Source organism: Artibeus jamaicensis, unplaced genomic scaffold (genome assembly GCF_021234435.1).
Source record: "Artibeus jamaicensis isolate MK-2021 breed Jamaican fruit bat unplaced genomic scaffold, CSHL_Jam_final contig_685, whole genome shotgun sequence".
Classification (NCBI taxonomy): domain Eukaryota; kingdom Metazoa; phylum Chordata; class Mammalia; order Chiroptera; family Phyllostomidae; genus Artibeus; species Artibeus jamaicensis.
Genome location: NW_026521924.1, coordinates 8,932,274 through 8,955,795, shown reverse-complemented (window position 1 = coordinate 8,955,795; position 23,522 = coordinate 8,932,274). Strand labels below are relative to the sequence as shown.

The window sequence follows — 23,522 nt, the reverse complement described above, 5'->3', positions numbered from 1 at the left end:
TCTCTCTTTTCTTGGCTGTCATAATTATCCAGGCAAGCTAATTGATCTTCCTACCTCCTGTCATGCCAAAATCCAATTTATGAGACTCATTGTTCCTAAGTCAAGGTGCTTCTATTGCATATCCAAGGACTCATCATATTCAAGAACCTCCTCCCTTACCTGTGGAAGGCATACTGTCCCACCCTGACCAGACACTGTAAACCAGATGAATTACTTGGAATTATTCCCAAACACATCCCATTTTTCTCACCCCACATTTAGGCTTACACCTGTAAAAACAGGGGTACACATGGGGGCATAGCAGAGGTGACAGACAATGGCAAAACCATCACTTCACCCAAAAGAATTTCAGCAAAGTCCCCACAAATGGGTAGCATGAAAGAGAACTACTTTTTAATACCCCATCCCACCTACAGCTTCTGACCCCATTCTGGATCATGGAGCCCTAAAAGCCACTCCTGGTTATGTGTCTGTCTCCATGACTTTGATCTATTTCTGGGCCCCTAATCCTTGACCTTAAAATCTGCCCGTGTCTCTGTTGGTCTTGGGATTAATTGCTCTCCTTTATAGTTTTTAACTCAGTACCACACCTTCCAGCCAGTTTAGTTTACTTTCATATCTAGATTTTTTACTGTGATTTGCCTAGCACAGTGTGCACAGTATAAAAACCATAGATGTACTTCAGAATATTCTGGGTAGCTTTATGAATTACTGGTGCCTCTTCCCCCAACACCCAGAGATTCTGATTGATTGATCTGGGTTGCAGCCTACCTACCTCCCCTCACCTGGGTCATACAATGTCCATCTCCTTTCCCAGCCATCCACCATCTCTCTACAGGTTGTCAACCCTCATACCCACAGGCAAGTGCAGTCTTTCCCTCCTGCTCACTTCCTGTCAAGGTTGCATCAATGATCTCAAACTCCACTAAAGCCTTGTGCAATTACTGTAACTGTCTGTTAGTTCTTCTTCTTTGGACTGTTATAGCATAATCATTTCTTTCATACTTCTATTTACTTTATATTAATCAGTATACCTGTGAATACAAGAATAATCTGTGCCCACAAATGACTTACTATTTAACTTTTTAAGTTTGCAAATAAATGTCTTAGACTAATTAATGACCTAATGTAGGTAGCTGTGTGCCACTAAACTTCAAATCTGAGATCTCATATATTCACACACTCATGTATTTTACCTTAAGCATTCACACAAAACCATATGCAGAGAAGAAGCAGACACTGAGATAAAGCTGTGATGGAAGTGGGAAATCCAAAAAGAAATCTCAGCCTTTGATGCAACTCACAGTGGCTGGCACCCCATCCAGTTGTCGAGCTCCATGATTTGACACCAAGATCCCATCCAAACCATGTTTAACTGCCTCCCTGGCATCATCTCCTAGAAAGAGCAAGACAATTATTATAAGAAAAGACTAGTTAACAAAAGGCTTGGGTTTATATGTCAAAGAGCCCAAGTCAAAGGGAATCCAACCTCAAATACATACCTTGCTAGGAACCCTCAGCATAGGAATACGTACATCCAAGGGTTAGAGCTACAAGAACGTTAAGTTCTTGAAACGTTTCAATTATTCTATCTAACCTATTTAAACCATTTTATTCTTTTCTGAAGACAGACCCTGAGCCCTCGAACTTCCTGCTCTATCTGCCCTGGTTACTCAGCCTACTGCCACCTGTCACCCTATAGGATTGCTTCAACTCTCCTGGGGTTCGGTCTCTTGCCCAGTTTAGGAATTCATTTGGTTTATGTTCTCATTTACAGTGCATTCCTTTATAACTTCCTTAAAAAAGAAGCCTAAACTTACAGGTCACTTAAATAACTTCTCTAGTGTTTGAATAGTTGAGTTAGGCACAATATTTTACACTGGAAATCCTTTTCCCTTAGAATCTTGAAGACATTACTCCTTTGTCTTCTAATGGCCATTGTTGTTGACAAGAAGATTAAAAGCAGTTGAACTTCCATTCCTTTGTGAGTAACCTGTTTTATGTTTCTTCTCTCTTTACACACATTTTTGCTCCTGAAATTTCATAAGAGATGTCATGAGCTGTGTTTGTTTTCAGTGTAATGATGTATGTTAGACAATGCCAGCACTTGCGCATTGTCAGTCTTCAGTAATTTTCTCCCTGTCTCTTACTTTTTCATCTGAGACCTTGTCAGCTAAACCTTGGACATTGTAATGGGATTTCAAGCCTCTCCTTCATTTAATCATATTTTCCTTCTACTTGCCTTGTCATTTGGCATTTTAGGAAGTGCCATTGAGTCTACTGTTTAATCAATAATTTCATTCTTAACTCCAGAAATCATACTTTCAAAATATTTGGTAACTTCTTTTTATATTCTGATCTTAGTTACATGGCATGCTTTTCTTATTTAGGTATATTTTCAACTTCTCTTAGTGTATCATTTGGAATTTTTTAATTTATTTTTTTACCTTATCTCTTTCTTCTAGGATCAGCTTTTCTGTAGACTTATCTTGGTCTTTTATGTTTTGATGTTTCAGATATGCCTTGTGATGCTATTTTTTTCATTTATATTTAAGGGACTACTACAGGATTCCTGGGCTATTTCACAAATCATTTTAATTCCTACCAAGTCTTAGCCTGGAATAGAAATTCTTTCTCGGAACGTCGGGTGGGGCAAGGCAAAGAACACTAGGTATGTGGCTGTTAGACTGCAAATTCCTCAAGTGTCCGAATGAAGACAGCATCATGTCATATTGTGAATGTTATCTACCCACAGGTTATCCCAGACATCCATGCATTTCCACAGAAAGGATGCTAAGCTGCCCACAAAAGGTAAGGAGGCGGGGATAGGGTTGCTGGCTGGTGCAATAGTTTCATAAGAAAAACTCTGATGAATCCTTTTGCTTTCAGTCTCCACTTGTCATTCCCCATCCTGGCCACACTTTCAGGTTAGGCACGCAAAGTCTGTCAGTCATCCTGCTGTATATAGTTTCCCCTGCCTCCTTGCAACTCTCTCCCTTACATTTTATTTCTTTAATACACTGCTTAAAATTTCTCTGCTGTTTGTGCCCCTCAGCTTCCTTTGCTTTGCTGTCATAAGTCTTCTGTGTTTGGAGGTTTCTGTACTGTAATGTCAGTGGAGGCCTAGGTTTGATAAGAGACTATGTAAGTACTTAGTCCAACATTTTGAACCAGAATCCCAATAGTACACCATTATTTGAAGTGCTTAGAAAATGGCCATTAAAGTTACGGCCTTAATAAAGTGCAACAGAACTTTCTCTGATGACAAAAATGTTCCAGATCTGCCCAGTTCCACACACAGCAGCCACGAGCCACACACACCTATGAAGTAATGGTAATGTGGCCGTGTGACAGAGAAACTGGGGTTGTCCCTTTATTTTAATATTAATTAACTTAGCCACATTTGGCAAGTGGCTGCTGTATTGGACATATCAGCCTTATTGATTGCCTCAATTTACCTAATAAACTAATTATAATATACTTTATTTTAGTAAAGACGTGCCATGTGGTATTTTTTTAAGTCTGGGTAAATACATAATAAATCTTAACAAACAATGTAAAATACTTTGAAATTGGTGTAGTCTGCTCTGGTTACCTAGTTGTATATATGATTCCCAAATATTTAATCAAAAGTCAAAAATAAAAATTCAAAATATACGAACTGCAATATTTTATGAGCCTCATGACTGGGAATGTATATAATCCTCCAACTTATATTCAGGTGTCTACCCCCGTGTAGCTGCACCCTATGTTTTGAGAAATTGGATATTATCAATAAACTGATTCTACATCGTCTAAAAAAGTAACTGTTTAGGTTTAGTAGTCAGACACATGGATTTGAATCCTTTATCTGCTTATTATATAAGTGGCAAGTTACTTCACTTTGCATATCATTGTCCTAGCCCATAAAATGGAGATAATAATTTATATAAGATTAGTTTGTGGATTAAATTAGTTGAATGAGCATTTAGAGTAACATCAGATAAATATTAACTACTGTTATCTCCCTCACCTGGTGGGGGAAGTATAAATTAAACAGGAGAATAGGTGGAGAAAAAGTCACTCGCTGGGTGGTTTGGCAAGTCTGAGTTTTGTTAATAACAATAAAATTTCCATCCTCGTAAGGATTCAGATTACAAACAGCCTTTCATTTGAAGTAAATGCTCCTTGAATAAGAGTTTATTATCTTCTGTCATCCAAGTGAGTTCCCACCTTTTCTAGGCAGTACTGGGAATGCAGGAAATAGTTTGCCCAGAAGACAGATCATGAGTATGTAGCAAAGCAAAGGAAGAAAGAATAATTTGTGAGCAGGTAGGAGCCCCTTTTGCAGCTACTAATGAAACACCATCCACAGTTTTATAGTTTCTATTGACCTAGAGAGAAAATCACATTGCCTTAATGAGAGGGTCAGAATGTTCTGATTTAGGAGCATATTCATGAATCTTTGATTTCTCATTAATTCTCAGAATGTACTAACATAGTATTCCACATTTGCTCACTTGTCAGTCACTATCTTAATTGGAAAATAAAATAAAGAGTCAATAAAAAATAACAGTTTCCTCTCTTATTAATACATTATTTCTATATTTAATCAAAAATACCAAAGTGAAATGTAAACACTCAAGATTCGCCCTCAAACCCTTGGAGTTCCCCCCCCCCCCCCCCCCGGGGGACTCTGCTGCCTCCTGAGAGTTGAGTAAGCAAATGGAGGCGCAGGGCAGCAGTCTAAAAACAGCCCGGGAACACTGGAGTGGATGTTTTATGAGAGTGTCTTGAAAATAACTGGATATAGGAGAAAAGCTAGTCAAAGAATAGTTTTTGCAAAACAAAAAGCCACTCTGGAAGTAAGACAACCTAGCTTTAAGAAGTTTTTTAATTAGAGAAAAAGAGAAAGCTCTAGGAAGCATTATGCTTTTGCTCATAAAGCCACTTGTTCATTAGCGTGAGTTCTGGCGAAGACCAAATCCTGTCTCAAATACATGTTTGGAGTTTGTGTTAAAGTTTTCCAAGGGCAGAGTTTAACCACAGCAAGAGATTACATCTTGATCTCCGATTTGCATTCATTAAAATGCAATTCTTAAGATGGTGGAAAGGGGGAATATTTCACTGATATCTTGCCAGTTTCCTGTGATTTTCTGTGGCTGCAAACATAACCTGCATCTTTCTGCTAGAAGGAAAATGAGAAAGGATGGGTGGCTCTCGTTCAGTCCCTGTGACTTCTGGATGGAGATCTGTGAAACAGCGAGAACTGAATTTCCCAGAACTGACACCACGCCCCATCGCTCCCCCCGCCCCCCGCAGGCTCCCGCCTCCTCCCCCACACTGAGCATGTGCACTCCCTTGGTGCAGTTGTTATCCTAGAAATGACTCTTGTTTGTTAAATAAATGAAATAAATAGTTACAGAGAAACTAGATAATGTAAACTGTATGTGTATAAATAAGTTATTTTCTTTCAGATGCCTAACATCCCATCTCTCTTTCTCTTGTTGAGCTCTAATTTATAAATTCATATAGTTTCCACTGAGGATTTTACTCAGTAAACGTTTGGGCTGTCTACTATGTGCAAAACGTTATGAAAATATTAAAAGCAAGTCACACAGTCCATACGAACGAGAAGGGAAGAGGTGATGGTGATGATGGCCCCAGGCTAAGGTGACCACAGAATGAAGTTCTAGAAGCCAAAATATTTTTTAACATAACGCATAATTGTAACGTCTGATTCAACAGATTTCCATCATCCCCTGGGGGACAGAATTGTAGAAAATGATACATATTGGGAATCTTAAATTGAAAAGTTAGTTAAAAAATTAAATAACCTCATGTTTATATTTGTTCCACACTGTACATGGGCAAATGTGGGACTATACTAAAACTGTACTCTTTTTTGGTGTTTTTAAGCCAGTTGCCTAGGACACCTCTGTGATGAGAGCGAATTAAATGCTGGGAACTCCACCAATTTTCTAATTCAATACAGCCTCTTACTTCCTTCAACTCAGCCCCAATTATCTCTTGCCTGAGCAACAACAGTTTCCTAAGTGTGCTCCCTGACCCCGATTTTGCCATATCCATCCATTAGATCCATTATACAAAGTGTGATTTTTCTAAAATGTTCCTCTGATGAGGTTGCTTCCCTGATCAAGATCCTTGGTAGTTCTCAGGCATCATAAAGTCTCCATTTTCTAATATAGTTTACATGTTTCATTAATTGTTACTCATAACTGCTTTATTTGGCCATGAGTTCAGTCCAAGAGTCATTTGCTATGACATCATAGCAAAGCTGAAGCACCACCTTTCATTCTAAAATGAAACCTTTCTTAACCCACTCTTGTAATTGTCCACATTGTTTTAAACCCACCCTGATCCTGCACAGATTTCTTTCTCAGCACCTGTAACATCTTATTGCACCCAAATTCTTGTTTACACATTATTTTCCTACAGGAATGGGCTCTCCTTTTGACCAAGAACCTCAAATTATTATCATTTTTTAAATGCTATCACACAGTATGCATGATAAATATTTAGGAAGGAGTGACTGTGAGTGAATGACTAAGTAAATGGATGAATGAACAGATGAGGCAGAACCTTCGGGTTAATGTTCTCAGGACCTACAGCTGACTGTAGCTCCCAGAAATAGCACGAACAACCACGGACGATACTCTGGGTGTGAGTAAGGTAAGTGAAACTTCCCTAAAAGTGTCTGTAACACCAGGATATACTCACTGAAGTATAATTCTCAGAAGTTGGACTAGAATAATGATCAACAAGAAAGAGTGTAACAGTATATTTTTTAAGTACAAATTAAGACAGGTCTGGGTTTGAACATATCTCCTCTACTTGAAAGCTTCACTGGGCCCATTCTTTTTTTTATTAGCATCATTCTGCATGCAGAAGATTAAAAAGATAAAGTCAGAGGCATGCCTAGAGCTTTATAAATAAGGGCCATGGGATTCACACATATTCAAGGAAAACCTATAAAAAAGTTTTTGTTCTAAATCATTGTTAAGCCTAAGGTAAATTAATAGAATTCTCTCATCCTAGAGTCATTTACTTAAACGTTCTATTTAAAATAATATGTTTTGGCAGTTACCTTTTTAACCTTTGAAAAACTACATATATGTTTTCAAAGGCAAGAAACCACATTTGTGGGTGAACACATCCACACTCCAATCGTTAGTCACTGTACCTCCCTGTGGGACTGAATACATGTGGATATGGGAGAAGTACTCAAGTCCCTTAATACCCATGACTCGATCATTGAGGTTTTTAGTGTCCTAGTCAACTGTTCTTTGCAGGGAGGTGATATGGAATTCACCACACTCTGAAGTCAGCCCCCATCTTTGGTACTGGGAAGGAAGAGGAGCAAAATATTAAGAGGTCTTTAAAATGGGTCTGGTTATCAGAAAACCATCCTTGGAGCTTCTCATTGGCTTGAGAGTCACTACTGCAGCTTTCAGCCAAAGCAGGACTTTCTGCCTAGACCTCATTAAGCTCCACAGTTTGGTGACAGCTGCAAATGAAGGTAGCAATATCCTCATGCTTGAAAATGGGTAACTTCTTACTGCGTGGGAGACCTGCTCTCCTTTGGTGCATTACCTAAGAATGAGGATGCTATCTTTCCTAACATCAAAAGGGAGAATTGAGAGATGGCATGTTTCTTTCAATTTCCATGTTAATTATTCCTGATTATTTACCTTTAAAAACATCATGAGCATGTCCACAAAGGACCGCAACACCAGTATGAAGTCAAGTGGTGGAGTAAACAAACCTCTCAGAATGCCTTTTGCGACGATTGGTAGTGAAGTCAGCCCCTTCAGCCACTTCACATCATCCCAGCTGATGGAGGCGTCTATCACTTTAGTGACATATACAGCAAATCCACTGTTGTCTCCAAAATCCTCCTTAGAAGAAAATGCTAAATTGTCGGTTTCAAAATTTTTTAATCTGAAATAAAGAGGTATATAAAAGGAGAAACTCCTCAAAGTTAGAGATATCTTGACAATGACTCATTCTATAGAAAAAGAAAAGTCACCCTTTTCAAATCAACTGGCTGTTCACTCTTCAATCATCTAGAACAGCGATTTTCAACCTTTTTCATCTCATGGCACACATAAGCTAAGTAGTAGAACTCAACAGCGCACCAAAAACTACGTTACATTTTTGCCAATCTGACAAAACTGGATGGCTATGGTTATGTTGGCTGTTGTCATTTTTTTTTACTTGACAACCTAAGGGAAAACGGTCAATGCCTCTGACTAAATGGTCGGGTACTGAATGTTTTAAAACTTCTGCAGCACACCAGTCTGGCACAGCGCACCTGGCTGAAAATCGCTGATCTATAGGCTGTTTGCACGCATATTTTCCATCTTTGACATGAAATTCCAGGCTAAAATGGGACAATCTAGTGGACTTAGTTGGTCACTTAGAGTTTATTTTTCATCTTAGGCTGTTTTTCTGTAAATAAATCAGTTTGAAATAAAAATGTATGACCAAGTTCAAATATCTCTATTTTCTTAAGCTACTTTATGAATATAGATAAGAGATTTGATGCTACTTTCAGCCAGCAGTGCATACTAATCACAATGATGAACATTTGTATGGTGCATTACAATTTACATGGGGCTTTCATACACCAATATTATTGCAATTTCTTAAAATTTTAGAAAATAAAATTGATACTCTTAATACCCACAGCTTGGTCATTGATTCCTCCTGTTTCACATAGAAAAATTTAGCGAAGGCAGCATTTGGGCTCCACACTGGGTCTCTTTACTCCTAATTACATTCTATTTGTTTAGATCTCAGTTGCATCCTGACAATTGCATTTGACTTCAGGAAACCTTGCGATGTCCTTGTGAAAAACTCTAGGAGTGACTGGAACTACCTTAACCCCTGTTTACTCCTCTCTGTAACCCCTGCAGACTTTCCTGACTACTGTTGTGTGGTCACGGGCAGAGGGAGAAGTGGGCTGCTTCTCAGCAGATGAGCTCTCAGCTCCTGCCTTCCCCCTCCACTTAGTTGTTCTCTCTGTGGCTCCCTGCTGCTGATTAGACTCTTCAGCCTTCTCGACAGTCCTGACCAGGGCATGAGCTTTCCTTCATCTCGTTGCCTGTGATTAATTTTACATGTCTGCTTGACTGGGCTAAGGGGTTGCCTAGATAGCTGGCAAAACATTTCTGAGTGTTTCTGTGAGGATATTTCTGGCTGAAAATAGAATTTGAACTAGTAGAGCTACTAAAATGATCACCCCATCATCCAATATGTTAAGTGCCCACCTTGAACAAAAAGGTGAGGGAAAGGCTTATTTGTTCTCTCTGCTTCAGCTGGGATAGCCATCATGTCCTGCCCTTGAACACTGGAGCTACCGGTTGTGAAGCCTTCAGACTCAGACCAGTACTTACACGATAGGTCCCCTGGTTCTCAGGTTGTCAGGATGAGGCTGGAACTACACTAGTTTTCCTGGGCCTCCAACTTGTAGACTGCAGATCATGAGACTTCTCAGCCTCCATAGTACGTGAGCCAATTTCTCATAATCTCTCTCTTCCTTCCCTTGCTCCTTGTGCAGCCGCCCGGGCTTCTGCTGCTACTATCTTTGTGTGTATGATTACTTTTAAAAACAGCTCTATTAAGATATCATTCACATACCATGCAGTTCAAGTAAATATTATACACACACATGTATATCCTATTGGTTCTGTTTCTCTGGAGAATCTGATGAATACAGGTAGCTTCTCTTGTTCCTGGAGTTTGAGTCACAAGCAATACAGCAGACTTGTAGTATCAGGTATTTTAATGTATAAATACCCCAGCTCCCTCACCCCCAGACAGACTAACTAGAAGATATTGTCTACATAATTTCGTGGCATTTCCCAGCAGAATTAAGCTTCAGTCACCCACAGTTGTAGTTGTGTTGATAACACAACCATTGCTCATGCCTTCCCTCTCATGCACCCCTTCCCAACTCCTTCACCAGTATTCTCTTCATCTTCCAAAGGGACCATTGGCACTTAAACCACTGGCTCTCTGACTGCTCCTACAGAAACCCAAACTGTGGCACAGCTCCACTGAGTGATTGCCCTCCCCTACATCTAATTTCATTAAGGCAGCTTAGACCTGCATTTGTCTAACTCACCTCCAAGGCTCTGCTGCTGGCTTACTCTGTATACCTGAAGTCTTTTCTCTTGGTCTAAGGTCCTGACATCCTGATTAGATTTTGGAAGTTCCTTAAACTAGGGAGAAAGTCCTTTCTGCCTGCCTCTGACAACTAGCCTAGTGGGTGGACATCTGGATACACAATGACACCATCCATGTGACTCAGCTGCCTACAAACCTAAATTCAATTCTGAACTTTATTCCTCTGAAAGGCTGTCTTTGAGTGATGGCCGTGACCTGGATTCACCTTGCTCTTCTTCATGTTACAAATTACCTTGCTAGCCAATCTTCTCTTTGGGTAAAAAATGCAGCTGTATATAGATCTCTCATTCAATCATAGTTCTTTCTTCCCTTCTACTAGCTCTACCATTGAATATAGAAAGGATCTTGGAGACATAATTGTAACAGTTTTATTTAAGAATAGAATTACATAGGTACACTATTTTAAAATTATTTTTAAGAGGATCACAGGGTTTCCTTTAATATAAAACTATGTTACATTTTAGTGTACTTTCAGCTAAAAACACTGGTTGGGTAGCTTTGATGATATATATTACCATAGGACATGAACAGTCACATTCCACACAACTATTCAAGCCATTGGCAAAGTCCTCACAGTAACAATTAAATAGTAAGCCCTATAGTTTCATGGATGTAGGTGAACCGTATAAATCATAGAATATTCCAACTTCAGGAAAGTCATACTAGTATCCATCCACTTGTTGAGCTTTGGGGTGGATTTTAGCTGCAATGCTTGACTATCTGTTTCTATCAGACCACTTGGGGTATACATTTTATCACAGACTTTGGTCTCCCATTGTCGTCCTAACTTGAATTAAGCTAACCTTAATCTGGCCAATAAACATATCTGCTTTATGGAGAACTGCTCTATTACTTAGAAATGACATTAAGTGATATTCAATTCCAAACTTTTAAGCAATACTGTTAATCAGTAGAAGGTCTGGTCTGTCTCCTGTGTAGCAAGACCAGAGGGGGGGAAAAGAAAAACATCTGCATGCGTCCATCCTCCCCACAGCACCCCCCCCCAAACAAGCTGCAGTGTTTCGGCAGGGGTGGGGTGAAAGGGTGAAATGGATAGGAAAAAACAGAAACATGGATAAAATTATATAAATAACTGTTGTTATTCTTGGACGGTGAAATGCAGATCAACACTTGAATGAATGTTGCCTTACAGAAATTTCAGGGCACAATGAAGCCTTGTTGTTGCTCTAAAACGCTGTTCAAAGCCAGACGCCAAGGAAAAGTTTTCAGATATCTTGACGGAGACCCGCAATGGAGTGTGTTACCAGCAGCTCTGAAGGAAGGCTCCGTGAATGCTATTTTTATCCGAATTATGACACATACACCAAGAAAACACTTAGAGCAGCTTCTGATAACCAAAGCATTCCATTTCGTAAGGAAGGAAAGGGGCAACATCAAAATAATAACATGATTACTTGTGGCTTAATTCTCTGAATCCCAATCTATTTAATGACCCAAAGGCAAGGGATACAATTTCTTCTTTGTAAGGAACTCATTGTACCTTGAATGCTCCTCACATATGCTTTTTAATCTAATACAGAAATTATTTTAGCTTTCAGTCAGTAAAAACAGTAACAACTACTAAAAAAAACAGTAAAAACATAACAATGTAAAAACAGTAACAGCTACTAAAAAAAGTTAAACATTACTGAATTTCCAATAGTAACACTAGTGATAAATATTATAGAGAAATATATAATATTATTTTGCTTTAAGTATTGATAATACAGTATTAAAGATAAAGCTACATGCCTCCATGGTGGGGAACAAATAAAGTAAGAATCAGTAGAGCTTGTGGTATCAACAAATATTAGAGAGACAGATTCATAACATAGGTAGGAATTGGTACATGGGCCACCTGCCTTCAATTCTGGGGTGAGGAAAACGCTTGTATGGAGAACATAGCCTGCTAGTTTCTTCCTCCATGTGGCTGGGCAGTGAGAAAGATGGTTGTAAAATGGTTTTTAAGTTTGAGGTCAAACCTCAGTTTAACTTCCTACCAGTCGTTTCATTGGTTCAATCTCATATGATGTAGTGTGTTTCTATTTAATGAGTCAACATTACTTATTGAACACCTACAGTGTGCCAGTGTTTTGAATGTTTAGGATATATGTATAAATAAATAGTCAAAACTCCCTGGCCACATAGGGTTGGCATTCTAGCAATAAGAGACAGAAAATAAATAATAAATATAATCAATAAGTGATTTATGGAGTGTGTTAGATCATAAGCGCTATGAAAATAAAGAAAAAGAGTAGAGCAGAATAAGAGGGGAGTGAGCTAGTAAAAGCCTGGCTTGAAAAGTGAAATTGCTGATCAAACTTGGCCTCACTGAGAAGCTACCCTGTGGAAGAAATTAGCAGATCAGTGTTACTGTACAGGCTTCTTGTTGCTGCTGTAACAAATGACCAAAAACCTAGAGGCTTTAAAATGATATATTAGAGTACAGTTCTGAAGGTCAGAAATCCACTGTGCTGCATGCCAGGTGTGGCCAGGGCTGTCCTCCTTTTAGAGGTTCTAGGGCAGAATTTGTTTCCTTGCCTGCTCCTGCATGTAGAGACCACAGCCTTCCTTGGCTCCTGATGGTACCACCCCATCCTCTGCTCTATTGTCACATCTGCTTCTCTGACTCTGACACTCCTGCCTCCGCCAAATGAGGACCCCTTCATTACATTAAGTCTATGAGATAATCCAGGATAATCTTCCCATCTCAAAGTCTATTTTGCCTTATAAAATAACGTATTCACAGGCTCCAGGAATTAGGACATGGACATCTTTGGGAGGTCTTTATTCCATTTAACACAGTTATATTGTGGATGTTTTTCTAACCCAAGAATTCACAGGCTATTGGGCCATGTACCAAGTCCACCTTCGCAAATACATCTGTCCCCAAAACCTTTCCAGGATCCCCACATATATTGTGTCTCTGTTCCGATCTCTACTGTTTATTTTTATTTTGGTTCCCCATATAAAGACACGTAGACCCCTCCCTGACATAATAATGTAAGAAAAGTGAGGGCATTAGTGGTGCATTGATTTGGGGGAAGCATATTATAGGCAGAGGGAAGAACTGGTTCTGACGCTGTAAGGCACACGCACACCTGGCACCAGTGACAGAAGAGCCAGGGGAGCCAGTGTGACTCGGGAGACAGCGTGAGGAGGAGGATGCTGGGAGATGACGTCAGAGAAGTGATGAAGGGCTCAAAAGCCACTTTTATCGTGAGAGCTGGGAAGACAATGGCAGTCTGATCTTTTTCTGTGTGTAATCTGTTCTGGCTGTTGTGATTAATAATTCATTTCAGGGCTTCAGGGATCATGTCTCCAAGCAAATCACTGAAAGGCAGGTGTCATGATTTACCTTGTACTTAGCCAATGATTGAAAATTATTTTATTCTCTTTCATCTATCCTGGCCTTATACCAAATAGCCAAATCTTTTCCAAGGGTAAATGAACCATTCCCGTGGGGTACAGAGAAAGAAAAGGCCCCTGCCTCAAAGCCTCTGGAGTTGGTCTAGTGAACTGGCTCCATTCCTTGCTTCTTCCACGAGCAGATGAGAACTCTCCATACTCCTCCTCCCCTCAGTTTCAGGAACCTCTGTGCCATTCAGAACATATACACATACATGTGTTTTGCATATAGACCAAGCAGAGACTACCAAACTCCTGAACTCTGGCTGGTCCACGATGCCAAGAGTCAGAACCCTCCCCCACCCCGGTGGAGGAAGTAGCAAGAGCTGGAAGGAGCCACAGCTTTACAGACTCATTCTCCCCTGGATTTCCTGCCTCCCTTGCCTGCCAAACCTCACTTCTGAAAAGCCCAGCTTCACCTTCTATGAGTCAGGTCAGCTGCAGAAAAGAAACTTGATTTCCTATCAAGCTGTAACAGATGAGCTTTTCGGTTGTATGCGGCCTCAGGCGGAAGCCTGGGTCTCCCATTAGTGTGCCCTGCCTTCGGCCCCTGAATGTGGGCTGCAGGGAAGCTGACCAGAAGGTGCTGGCCCGCCCCGAAGTCCACTAGGAAGAACAAGGCCAGCGGGTGCTCTAGGGGGTGCGGGAACTGGCCTGTGGGGTGTTTCCTGTGTTCCCAGTAATCTGGATGGATTGCTCATTATTTGATCATCTTCAGACAGGAGATGTGACAAGCTGCTGAGCCCGGGCCACTCCTGCACACATGGACAACTGAAAAGGGCCTTTGTCTCATGGTCTTTCGGGTCATCTGGGTGGGAGCCTGGGAGCAAAGGCAAAAGGGAAAAAGCAGATCAAGCTTCCGCTCCTGACTGAGTGGCCCTGGCACCAGAGGAGTGAGACATGCCAGCCAGAAGTAACAACTGTGTCATCTCCCCCATCTGAGTAGATACCACTGTGAAGACATTTTGTTATCCAGAGCAAGAAAGTATTTCTTAAGCTGCAAAAGTAATCCTACTGTTATTGTTATTGTTGTTAGGAGTAGTATCAACAGGAAGGGGGGAAATGGCAGATTCCAAAGGAAAATAATGTTTCCTGTCAGAAACCTAGAGCAAGAAACTAATCATTTTCGAAAATCTAAAAAATAAGGTAATCAAAATAGAGAAATAATGTGAATGCAGATCTCAGAGTAAAGAAGTTTGAAGCCATCTAGTTTCTGATGATTTGGGAGGGGGAAGTAGGCAGGAATAGGTCAGGGACCTTTTCCTCTTATTTTCTTAGAAACACAGTGTGTTTGGATAACTCTGTATCTGGGATGCAGGAGACAGGTTTGACCAGGAGAGTACGTTCTCTTTCTAGTATTGGCCACTGAAGCTACCACATGCAGAAATGTTACCCTAAATGTACCTGGAGGTAGATAACATCACACAGTGAGTTTACATACATCTCAACAGCAAGATTTTGTGCACAATAGTTCATAGTCAAATAGGTACATAACTGTATAACAGTTACGTGACACACAGAACTGTATATGGACTTACGTGCTAGTTGAGATGCATCCTGTAACATCTGTGGAGTTGCTAACTTCCAGCAACGTCTTGTCCTTACATGGAATGCTGATTTGGTTTTGATTCTTCCAGATTTTGGATTTTTTAGAAGGGCTAAATTTCAATGTGGGCAGAGTAACAACAGCCCAGGTAAAACGAGGTCTAGGATCCAAAGAAGTCACCTCTCGTTGTTTCACATACTCTCATACAGGCTTTGAAATCTCACCATCAAAGCGACTTCCATTAAAACTAAGATTTTGATGCCTGTTCAAATGCATTTAGCCTTGAAGTTTATCTGTCACAGACTGGTATGAAAAGGCTTAGGGAAGTTTGTGTTGTGAAATGGGAGAAGGAAAAAGCAAAAGGGAAAAGAGGTCTGCAGCTTAGGGAGGTTGGGGTCTTTCTCAGGATACTCCACTGAACTCCCAGTATAACTAAAGATGGTTCTCGTCCTAAATTATTACAAGGAAAACGACAGTTCCTTGCCAATGGATAAGCCAAATGACCTAATAAAACCATCACTGGTCAGTTACAGATTGATTGGCACATTGTTTATGCTAAGATGGCCAAGTGAGTGAATGAATGGATGAATAAATGAATGAGCCAGTGAATAAATGACTTAATTTTCATCTACAGTTAAAGAGGGATATTGCTCAAAGAAGTAGTTGATGAGGGATCAAGTATGCAGCTTCTTTTGTATCCACTTTCTAATCTTTCTTCAACCTTCCTCTCCATAGTTGTCCCACATACAATAAAATATAAAACTATTGCCTGGGCTGTGTTAAATATCTTCTATCCACATGGCAATTCATGCTTTCCAAAGCTTTTAATTCACTATGGTACATGTTTTAACTTTTTTAAGTATAAGGGCAATTTCTATCTCTTCTTTATTTAACTCAAGTACATGACACCCACAAAAGGGGTGTGATTTGCTGGAAATTATGTGGATATTTGGCAATGAAACTATCTCTAGAATCCAGACCTTGTCATTCCCAGATAAAATCCCTCTCGGTCATACTTCAGGACCAACGTTCTGTGAAAAAACTAATGCCCTAGGCCACACACTTGGAAAGTGGAGAAAACCTTTGGAGCTGGCTCATGACAAGAGCAAAGAGAATTAGAAAGCCTTCTCAGGGGCCCAGGAGACCAGAGACCCATGGTTACCTGAGTTGGGGAGGCAGCTTGAACCTGTTACGCACATCGTCAAAGCGGTTGCCCAGGTAGGGGGTATCTACTGTCACAAATATGGCCTTGTAGCCCATCCGTTCCGCCCGCCGCACTAGCTGCTTGGTGACTTCACGGTCCTTGTAGATGTACAGTTGCAGCCAGCGAAGCGCCTCACGACCAGCCTCAGCCACATCTTCAATTGAGGAGGTGGACCAAGAACTCAGCATCATGCCAGTTCCCAGGGACCTGCAGGCTGAGAAAGAAGGGGGAAGATCAAGACAAAGATCTAGTATTTTCCCATAACAAAGACTTCTGCTGTAGCTCAAGGCTAAAGACACAAGGGCAATTTGGCAATAAGGAGTCATATCTTTAAACAGTTAAAAATAGCATTCCCTTCCACATACTGTAAATTGATCTTGAAGACAAAATGAGTCAATTAGTCAAAGATGTGCCACATGTAAGGTGAAAAAATTGGGAACCATCTGAGTATCCAGCCTTAGGGGATTGGATAAAATATAGTTTATATATAAAATAAAATGTACATTCCATTAAAGATAACTTTTTTGTGATGGTTACTTTTTGTATCAACTTCGCTAGCTCATGGTAGCCAAGTAGTGGCTCAAACATGTCTGGATGTTGCTTTGAACTTATTTTTAAATGAATTAACATTTGAATCAGTAGACTTTGAGATTACTCGCTGTCTGTGGATGGGCTTCATCCAGTCAGTCAAAGGCCTTAAGGAAAAGACTGACCTTCCCAGAGAAAGAGGGACTTCCGTGAGCAGCCTGTTTTAGACTCAAACTGCAGCATCTACTGGCCAGATTTTGTACTTGCCACGCTCCACAATTATATGAGCCAACTCCTTAGATAGATAGATAGATAACATTATATAGTTTTAACTTTTAAACTTTTAAATTTGATCTTTAAAAATTTTGCTCAAGTTATGTTCTATCATTTGTTGCCTTTTAAAACTTTATAAAATATGTATGCTGAACATCTCAAGTAAACAGCAGTTTTCCCCACATCCTTTTGAGCAAGATATGAAAAAAATGGGTAAATAATTAAAAATTAGAGAGAATCCTCTAACCACTGTCTGAGAGAACCTGAAAGAATGTGGGTAATAATCTTTCCTCCAAAAATAGGTGGTACAGTTGCGGTCAGCGTTAGTAGAGGGAGAAACTGATATAATGCAAAGACATAAATAATAAACATAGAGACTATATGACCCAGAGTCGTTCTACTTAACTCAAGTGAGAGCAAAGTAGCTGTCCAAGGGATGCATAGAGTGTTGATGAGAATCAAGTGACATGCTGCTGAAAAAGTACCTTTAAGAGATTAGAAAACATCCATGTTTCTCCAACTTCAGTGAACATTTTCGGAGTGTTTATGAAAACGCAGATAGCAAAAGCCACCCCCAGAGTTTCCGATTCAGCAGATCTGATACGGGGCCCAAGAACTCGCCTTTGTAACCAGCTCCAGGTGATGCTGTTGCTGCTAGTCCTGGACCACTATTCCATCTCCTATTCACATCAACATTCAATAGTAAAACTCTAAATTCAAATGACCATAAAATGAATTTTGCTTTTGATAAACATTAATTTTCCTATGCCTTTGAAGGTGTTTTTGGTTTTCATATCCCCGTTCTTCAGGTCATAGGCTAGATAAAGAAGATCTGAGCCACGGATTGTATCTTCTATGTATCACTAATCTGTTCCCTCCAAGTGTTCCTTTGATAATTTCTCTTGTAGGGAAGGGACTCATGGCTCATGAAATGTTGCCCAAAACCCCACATTTTATTAAGCACTACTACAGATGCACATTGGAACCACTGTGTGATTTGCATTGAGATCTGTAGATATGAAAAAGAGCTCAGGGCAGCCACTGTTGTTTGGAAGGAACACCAGGGGGGCATTGGTGGTTCAGGTCCGAATCCCCTAACCATCAATTTCCCAGAGACGTTATGTCCTGAAGAGGAAGTGACATAAAAAAAAAGTCACACAGAGATGGGCCACAGAGTGGGAGAACCCAGCACATCTGACCACTCCCCCAGAGCAATGATCTTTCTAGAACCTCCAGATGCCCCAAAGACTCCCCTGGTATCAAGCATGGATAGATGCAATCTGTCAGGGTCATGACAACCGAGAGAGCAGGTTTGCCACGCACCCAAAGGACACTACCACTCTGCCAGCTCTGGAAAGGCATGGAAATGGAGACGGGTGGGTAAGGCCTGTCACACACTCCAGGTGCAGAGGGGCTACACAAAACAGGCCAGCTGAAACGAGCAGCAAGTGACAGGGCACCGCTTGGCAATTTGCGCAGATGCATCCGCAGCTCTGCCCACAAGAATCAAAAACCTTCAAAAAGATCTTTCATTTATAAGAAGTATCTGCAGACTTTCCATACAGATCACTAAAATCCTATAAACCAATACATCAAAAATATTGACATCACCTGAACCATGACCCTTGCACATCAGTGTTCATAAATATTTTGTCCAAAATCTCTTGCAATGTATGTCCAGGTAAAGCCAAGGCTGGTCCAGGCATCCATTTCCTTGGTCTCTCGGCTCAAGTGCTAATGGCTCCCAACGGTATTGGTACTAAGTGTGTGTTTTCCGATGATTAAATCATCAGAGCTGAAAGTCTGAATTGGGGCTCCCCAAAATTCTAAGTTACCAGGTGTTTCCAGTTGTAGACATTCAGCAAATATTTGGTGATTTGATGAATTTAATGAGACTCTCTCCCTGGATGCTGGGGGAATATCAGAGTCTGCACTGATGTATTATGAACTGAGGCTAAGATATTACTCCCAGGAGAGAATAGGAGGGAAACTTAGGAGCACCCAAGCTCTTTGGAACATATAATACTCATCACTGTGATCACCATTTACTTGTGATTATTTGCTGTGATCATGGAAAATTATTGATGAATTACATCCATTGTTTTCAACACAGCTTTATGTTAGAATGAAATAAGGGAGCCTGAGGTTTTGTAAGAACCCTTCAGAGAGGCTAACATAAATTCACCTGGTTCTACTAAGGATAGATCTGGGATTAAGTTGGTACATACCAGAATAACAATGCTGCTTGTGAAAATACTGAAATACTTCCATTCTAATTGGTAAGTAATCATGGCTCTAAAGTAAGTAAGTCCCCTTCTAATTCCCTTCAATGTGCCATCACTCTAGTCTCTTGGCAAGAAATCCCCAGCTCCCTCCCCAATCCAGCAATTTAAAGGTTAATGCCTGGCAGAGCTGGGGGCATCCAGAGCCCTGCAAGAGGTCTAGAAACAGCATCTGAGACTCTCAAATGACCTAGCATAGTCAGACTTTGTTAAGAAGCTCTGATGAGAGTTGTGCTAGTCTAGTGCTTGAAAGCACAATGTTTTTGAACTCTGTTTTCTCTCCCCAATTCATTTTCCACAATGAAACACTGACCTGCTGCTCTGAAAAGCAGCAACTTCCGGATTTTATTTTACAAAGGACAGGGGTCAGCTTGCAGATAGAGAGACCCATTTCCAACTTCTGGGTCACTAACAGAAGACTGCGGTGCAGGTTGCATTTTTGCAACTCCTGGCAAAATGGAAATTACCTCTGAGGTGATAATGCTAGAAAGACCGGGCTGCTCATGACATAGGTCCACAGTGTGAGTCCAAGTCTAAGAATCTTGGCTAACATACCCAGGAGGCTACGCCATCAAGTAAACACTGATGCTACTCCCTTTCTTCCACTCCCCCCTTTTATTATCCCTAACATACATCTTCAAGGATGGACACTTGAATTTGTAATGCTCTAAGTCAGCAGTTTTCAGCCTTTTTCACCTCGTGGCACACATCAACCAATGACTGAAATTTTTCAGCACACCAGAAAATATATTTTTTGCCAGTCTGACAAAAATTAGGTATAATTTTGATTCAATCACACCAGATGGCCATTGTTGCATTAGTTGTTGTCATTTTTTATTCAGCAATCTAAGGGGAAAGAGGTCAGTGCCTCTAACTAAATAGTCAGGTATTACATGTTTTGAAAATACCTGTGGCACGTTGGCTGAAAAGCGCTGCTCTAGATGATATATTCACACTATTCATATCTGACATCTCTCTTTTTCATTTGGAGGTAATATGAATACATTATATCACTGATATTTGAAAATGCTTTAACACACGCACCCACTAAAAGAGACACAAATAAGTTCTCAGGCATTCAGGCATCAAAGACAATGCCATATGTATAACCTAGGAAAAAATATCTGTATCTCAGAATGACAACAGGACATAGAGCGTTGAGGGTCGGAAGGCCTGTGCTACAGCCCCAGCCTTGCCACCCACAACACACAGTTCGTCTGCAAAATAGCTTCAAGTCCAGAGACTGTCCTGTCCACTCAGAGGATCGCTGGATAGTAGGTACACCGAGGCAATGTTTGTGACCATTTTCTGTGTAAACTCTAAGGTCATGCAATTGTTAAAGGGTTACGTGAGAGAATACCTAACATTATTTGGGAAAAGAAGTTCTACATAGCTTTTTCAATTTTCCTCATTTTGCCAAGACCTGGGTTTCCTAGCATCATTATTCATAATCTCCATGCTCAGCTTTCCTCTGCAATGCTTTTGGTGCTCAAGACACCCATTCCTCTTTTCTCTTGCACATAAGGTATAAAATGCACATGACCCTAAGGAAGAAAATGATTAAAGGACAGAGGCATTTTCTCCAGGCCAAGGAACTCCCTGCTAGGTCCTCTATAGGATGAGAATATCAAAGGAGATGATTCTTACATTCCCAGGGTGCACTTCACTTTGAAACGCTAGGAGCAAATAATCTGAGCGATGCAGCAGAAATATACTTCCACCCCACCCCCCACCCTGACCTCTAATTTGTCTACAGATTCCACGGGGGGAACAGCAAGTAGATCTAAAGGGCTGTCAGTATTTTCTTAGTCCAGCTGTCAAACAATAATACTTGGAAGAAAATAATTAAGTTTTCACTACATTCTCTTGTTTCTCTACTCTTTCATTTCCCTGCTGGGGCACTTGCCCTTCACAGGTGTTTGCTGACAGTGACACCACAGACCCAAAGGCAAGTGCGGCCAAAGGCAATGGTGAAACCAGTGCTGCGTGTGGTTTTCTTTGCTTACTCTCCTTCTTTCCTCTTGTCTTACTTTGAAAACCCTATGGGCAGAGTCCAGAAAGAAGCAAGAGAGAGCACCGAAAAGTGAGAAACCTAGGTCACAAAGCGCTCAAATGGTTCCTGGGGAAGAGCAGAGGACAAGTAAGCCGTTGGCACACGTCTGCAGGAGCGGAGCAGGCCTGTCAAGGGTGGGACATTGCGGATGTCATTCACTCATTCATAGGGTCTCAGGAGTTGGAGATCACTCAGTAGCAGCTAACACACATTCTGCCATTTGCAGTACAAGTGTAAGTATAATTATATGGAAATAAATGTGATCAATGTCATTGTTAACTCTCACCATGACCCCTATCATCTCACCACCATGAAACAGGCTGTGCGCAAGTGGGAAATGTTGGTGCGTTCTGTTTAACAGAACAAAAGTTACACTCAGACACACTCACAGTAGTTTCTTATTAGAGTTACATCACATGCCCTAGGGTGGGAAATGCTACAAGGGTCTGCCATGAGCTGGCAGAAGATTGAGCGCAGTTCAGCATGCCCAAACTACCATTCATTAGAGAGTTAACTCAATTTCCTACGCTGTGGAACTTGAAATCCACTACAGAGGTCTCTATCAACTCAGATACAAATGCAGCCACTTTTGGGGTTGATGTAAATCCTAAACTCCAGTGTACAGTGATTGAAATGGACTAGAGCTTTGTAAAACAGCACGAGCTGGTAGAATCTTCCCTATGACTAAGAAATGCAATGCGCTTCTAGATTTCGGTGGGGTTTTGCTTTACCTCAGGCCTTAATGAAAATGTTTACTTCTGATCCAGATAATCTGGATGTGGAGAAGAGAAGACAGAAAATCTATTAAGGACTTTTAAGGAGTTTCAGGGGGCAGGACACTAAGCTTACCTGTCCCAGTCCTTTGAAAACCACTTTGTACACATCTATCTCATTTATCTAGAGTCTGCCTCTTCCTTCCTGCTGCATTTTAGGCAGCTGTCCTGAAATCAGCTGGCTCTCAGAAGATCTTAGAGAGTCTTCAAATGGGAGGGCCATTCATTCGGCATTTAACACTGTTTCATCTTTGAGGGTTTGAACCTACACCTTTAGTCAGGAAGCACCAGGAACTTTCATTTCAGACTCTTTCCAATGCTTCTCAAGCTTTGACGTGCATAGGAATCACATGGGGATGTTGATAAAATTCAGATTCTGGCACAGTAGGTCTGGAATGGGACTTGAGAGTCTGCATTTCTAACAAGCTTCCCAATGATATTCTCGCTTTTGTTCGTGGAGGGTACTTTGAGAACAAAGTAGATATTTTCATTCACAAGGCTTCATCCAAGTTAATGGGAGGTACCTGATGGTCCAGGTAAACATAGGACCTTATAGAAAAAGGTGGGAGAAATGTGTGGATGGTGGTAGTGGAGGCAGTGGCTGGTGCGTGGCTTTCCAATCACCAGTCACCTGCTGATGACTGTGTCTTTTCTCCCCACTGATGTCCCTATGGAGGGAGCCATGGATATATGTGCCACATTTTCTTATGCATTCATCTCTTACTCATTTTAAAGTCAAGGTATTAAATTGCACTATAGTAACAGTCCTTCAGCATACTTAACCATCATCAGATGTATTTTATAAACTTGCTTATTATCCAGGATTAGCCCACTTTCGTGGCTTTTAGAATAGAAGCAAAAATAAATGACAAAAAAAAGTAAAATGGCGGAAGATGAGAAAGAAGAGAGAGAGGTTACTCAAAGCTGAGAAGGCACCATTTACCAATTGTAAAATTGCTTCCAAATGTTTAATGTCAGGCTTACACATATAAAGAAGATGCTGAGTCATCAGGTAAAAGTAAAGTTTGCCACGCTGTGACTGATGAGGAAGGGGGTTGTGATACATTTGGGGATGATGTTCATTCACAGCCGCGATGACAACGAGGAAAGGAAAATATAAAACCTTACGTATCAACGGGAGTACATGTCTATAACGTGGAACATCGATTCATGTGGGACAACCACACGCCCAGATTAGGACAAAACAACGAAGCAATGTGCTACTTTGGGTCCAAATGATTCTTTTGAAAATAGCTCTCCTTTA

At 40.7% G+C, this 23,522-nt stretch overlaps 1 protein-coding gene across 1 annotated transcript in view; it reads right to left on the bottom strand.

The window, feature by feature from the left end:
- The window catches only part of HAO1 (hydroxyacid oxidase 1), a 53,515-nt gene that overhangs the window by 10,123 nt on the left and 19,870 nt on the right, over positions 1-23,522 (bottom strand). The window contains exons 3-5 of the mRNA XM_037147735.2: positions 16,308-16,563; positions 7,766-7,941; positions 1,305-1,396 (exon numbers count right to left, since the gene is read on the bottom strand). Coding sequence (XP_037003630.2) covers positions 1,305-1,396; positions 7,766-7,941; positions 16,308-16,563 — 524 coding nt within the window. The remainder of the gene's footprint in view (positions 1-1,304; positions 1,397-7,765; positions 7,942-16,307; positions 16,564-23,522) is intronic.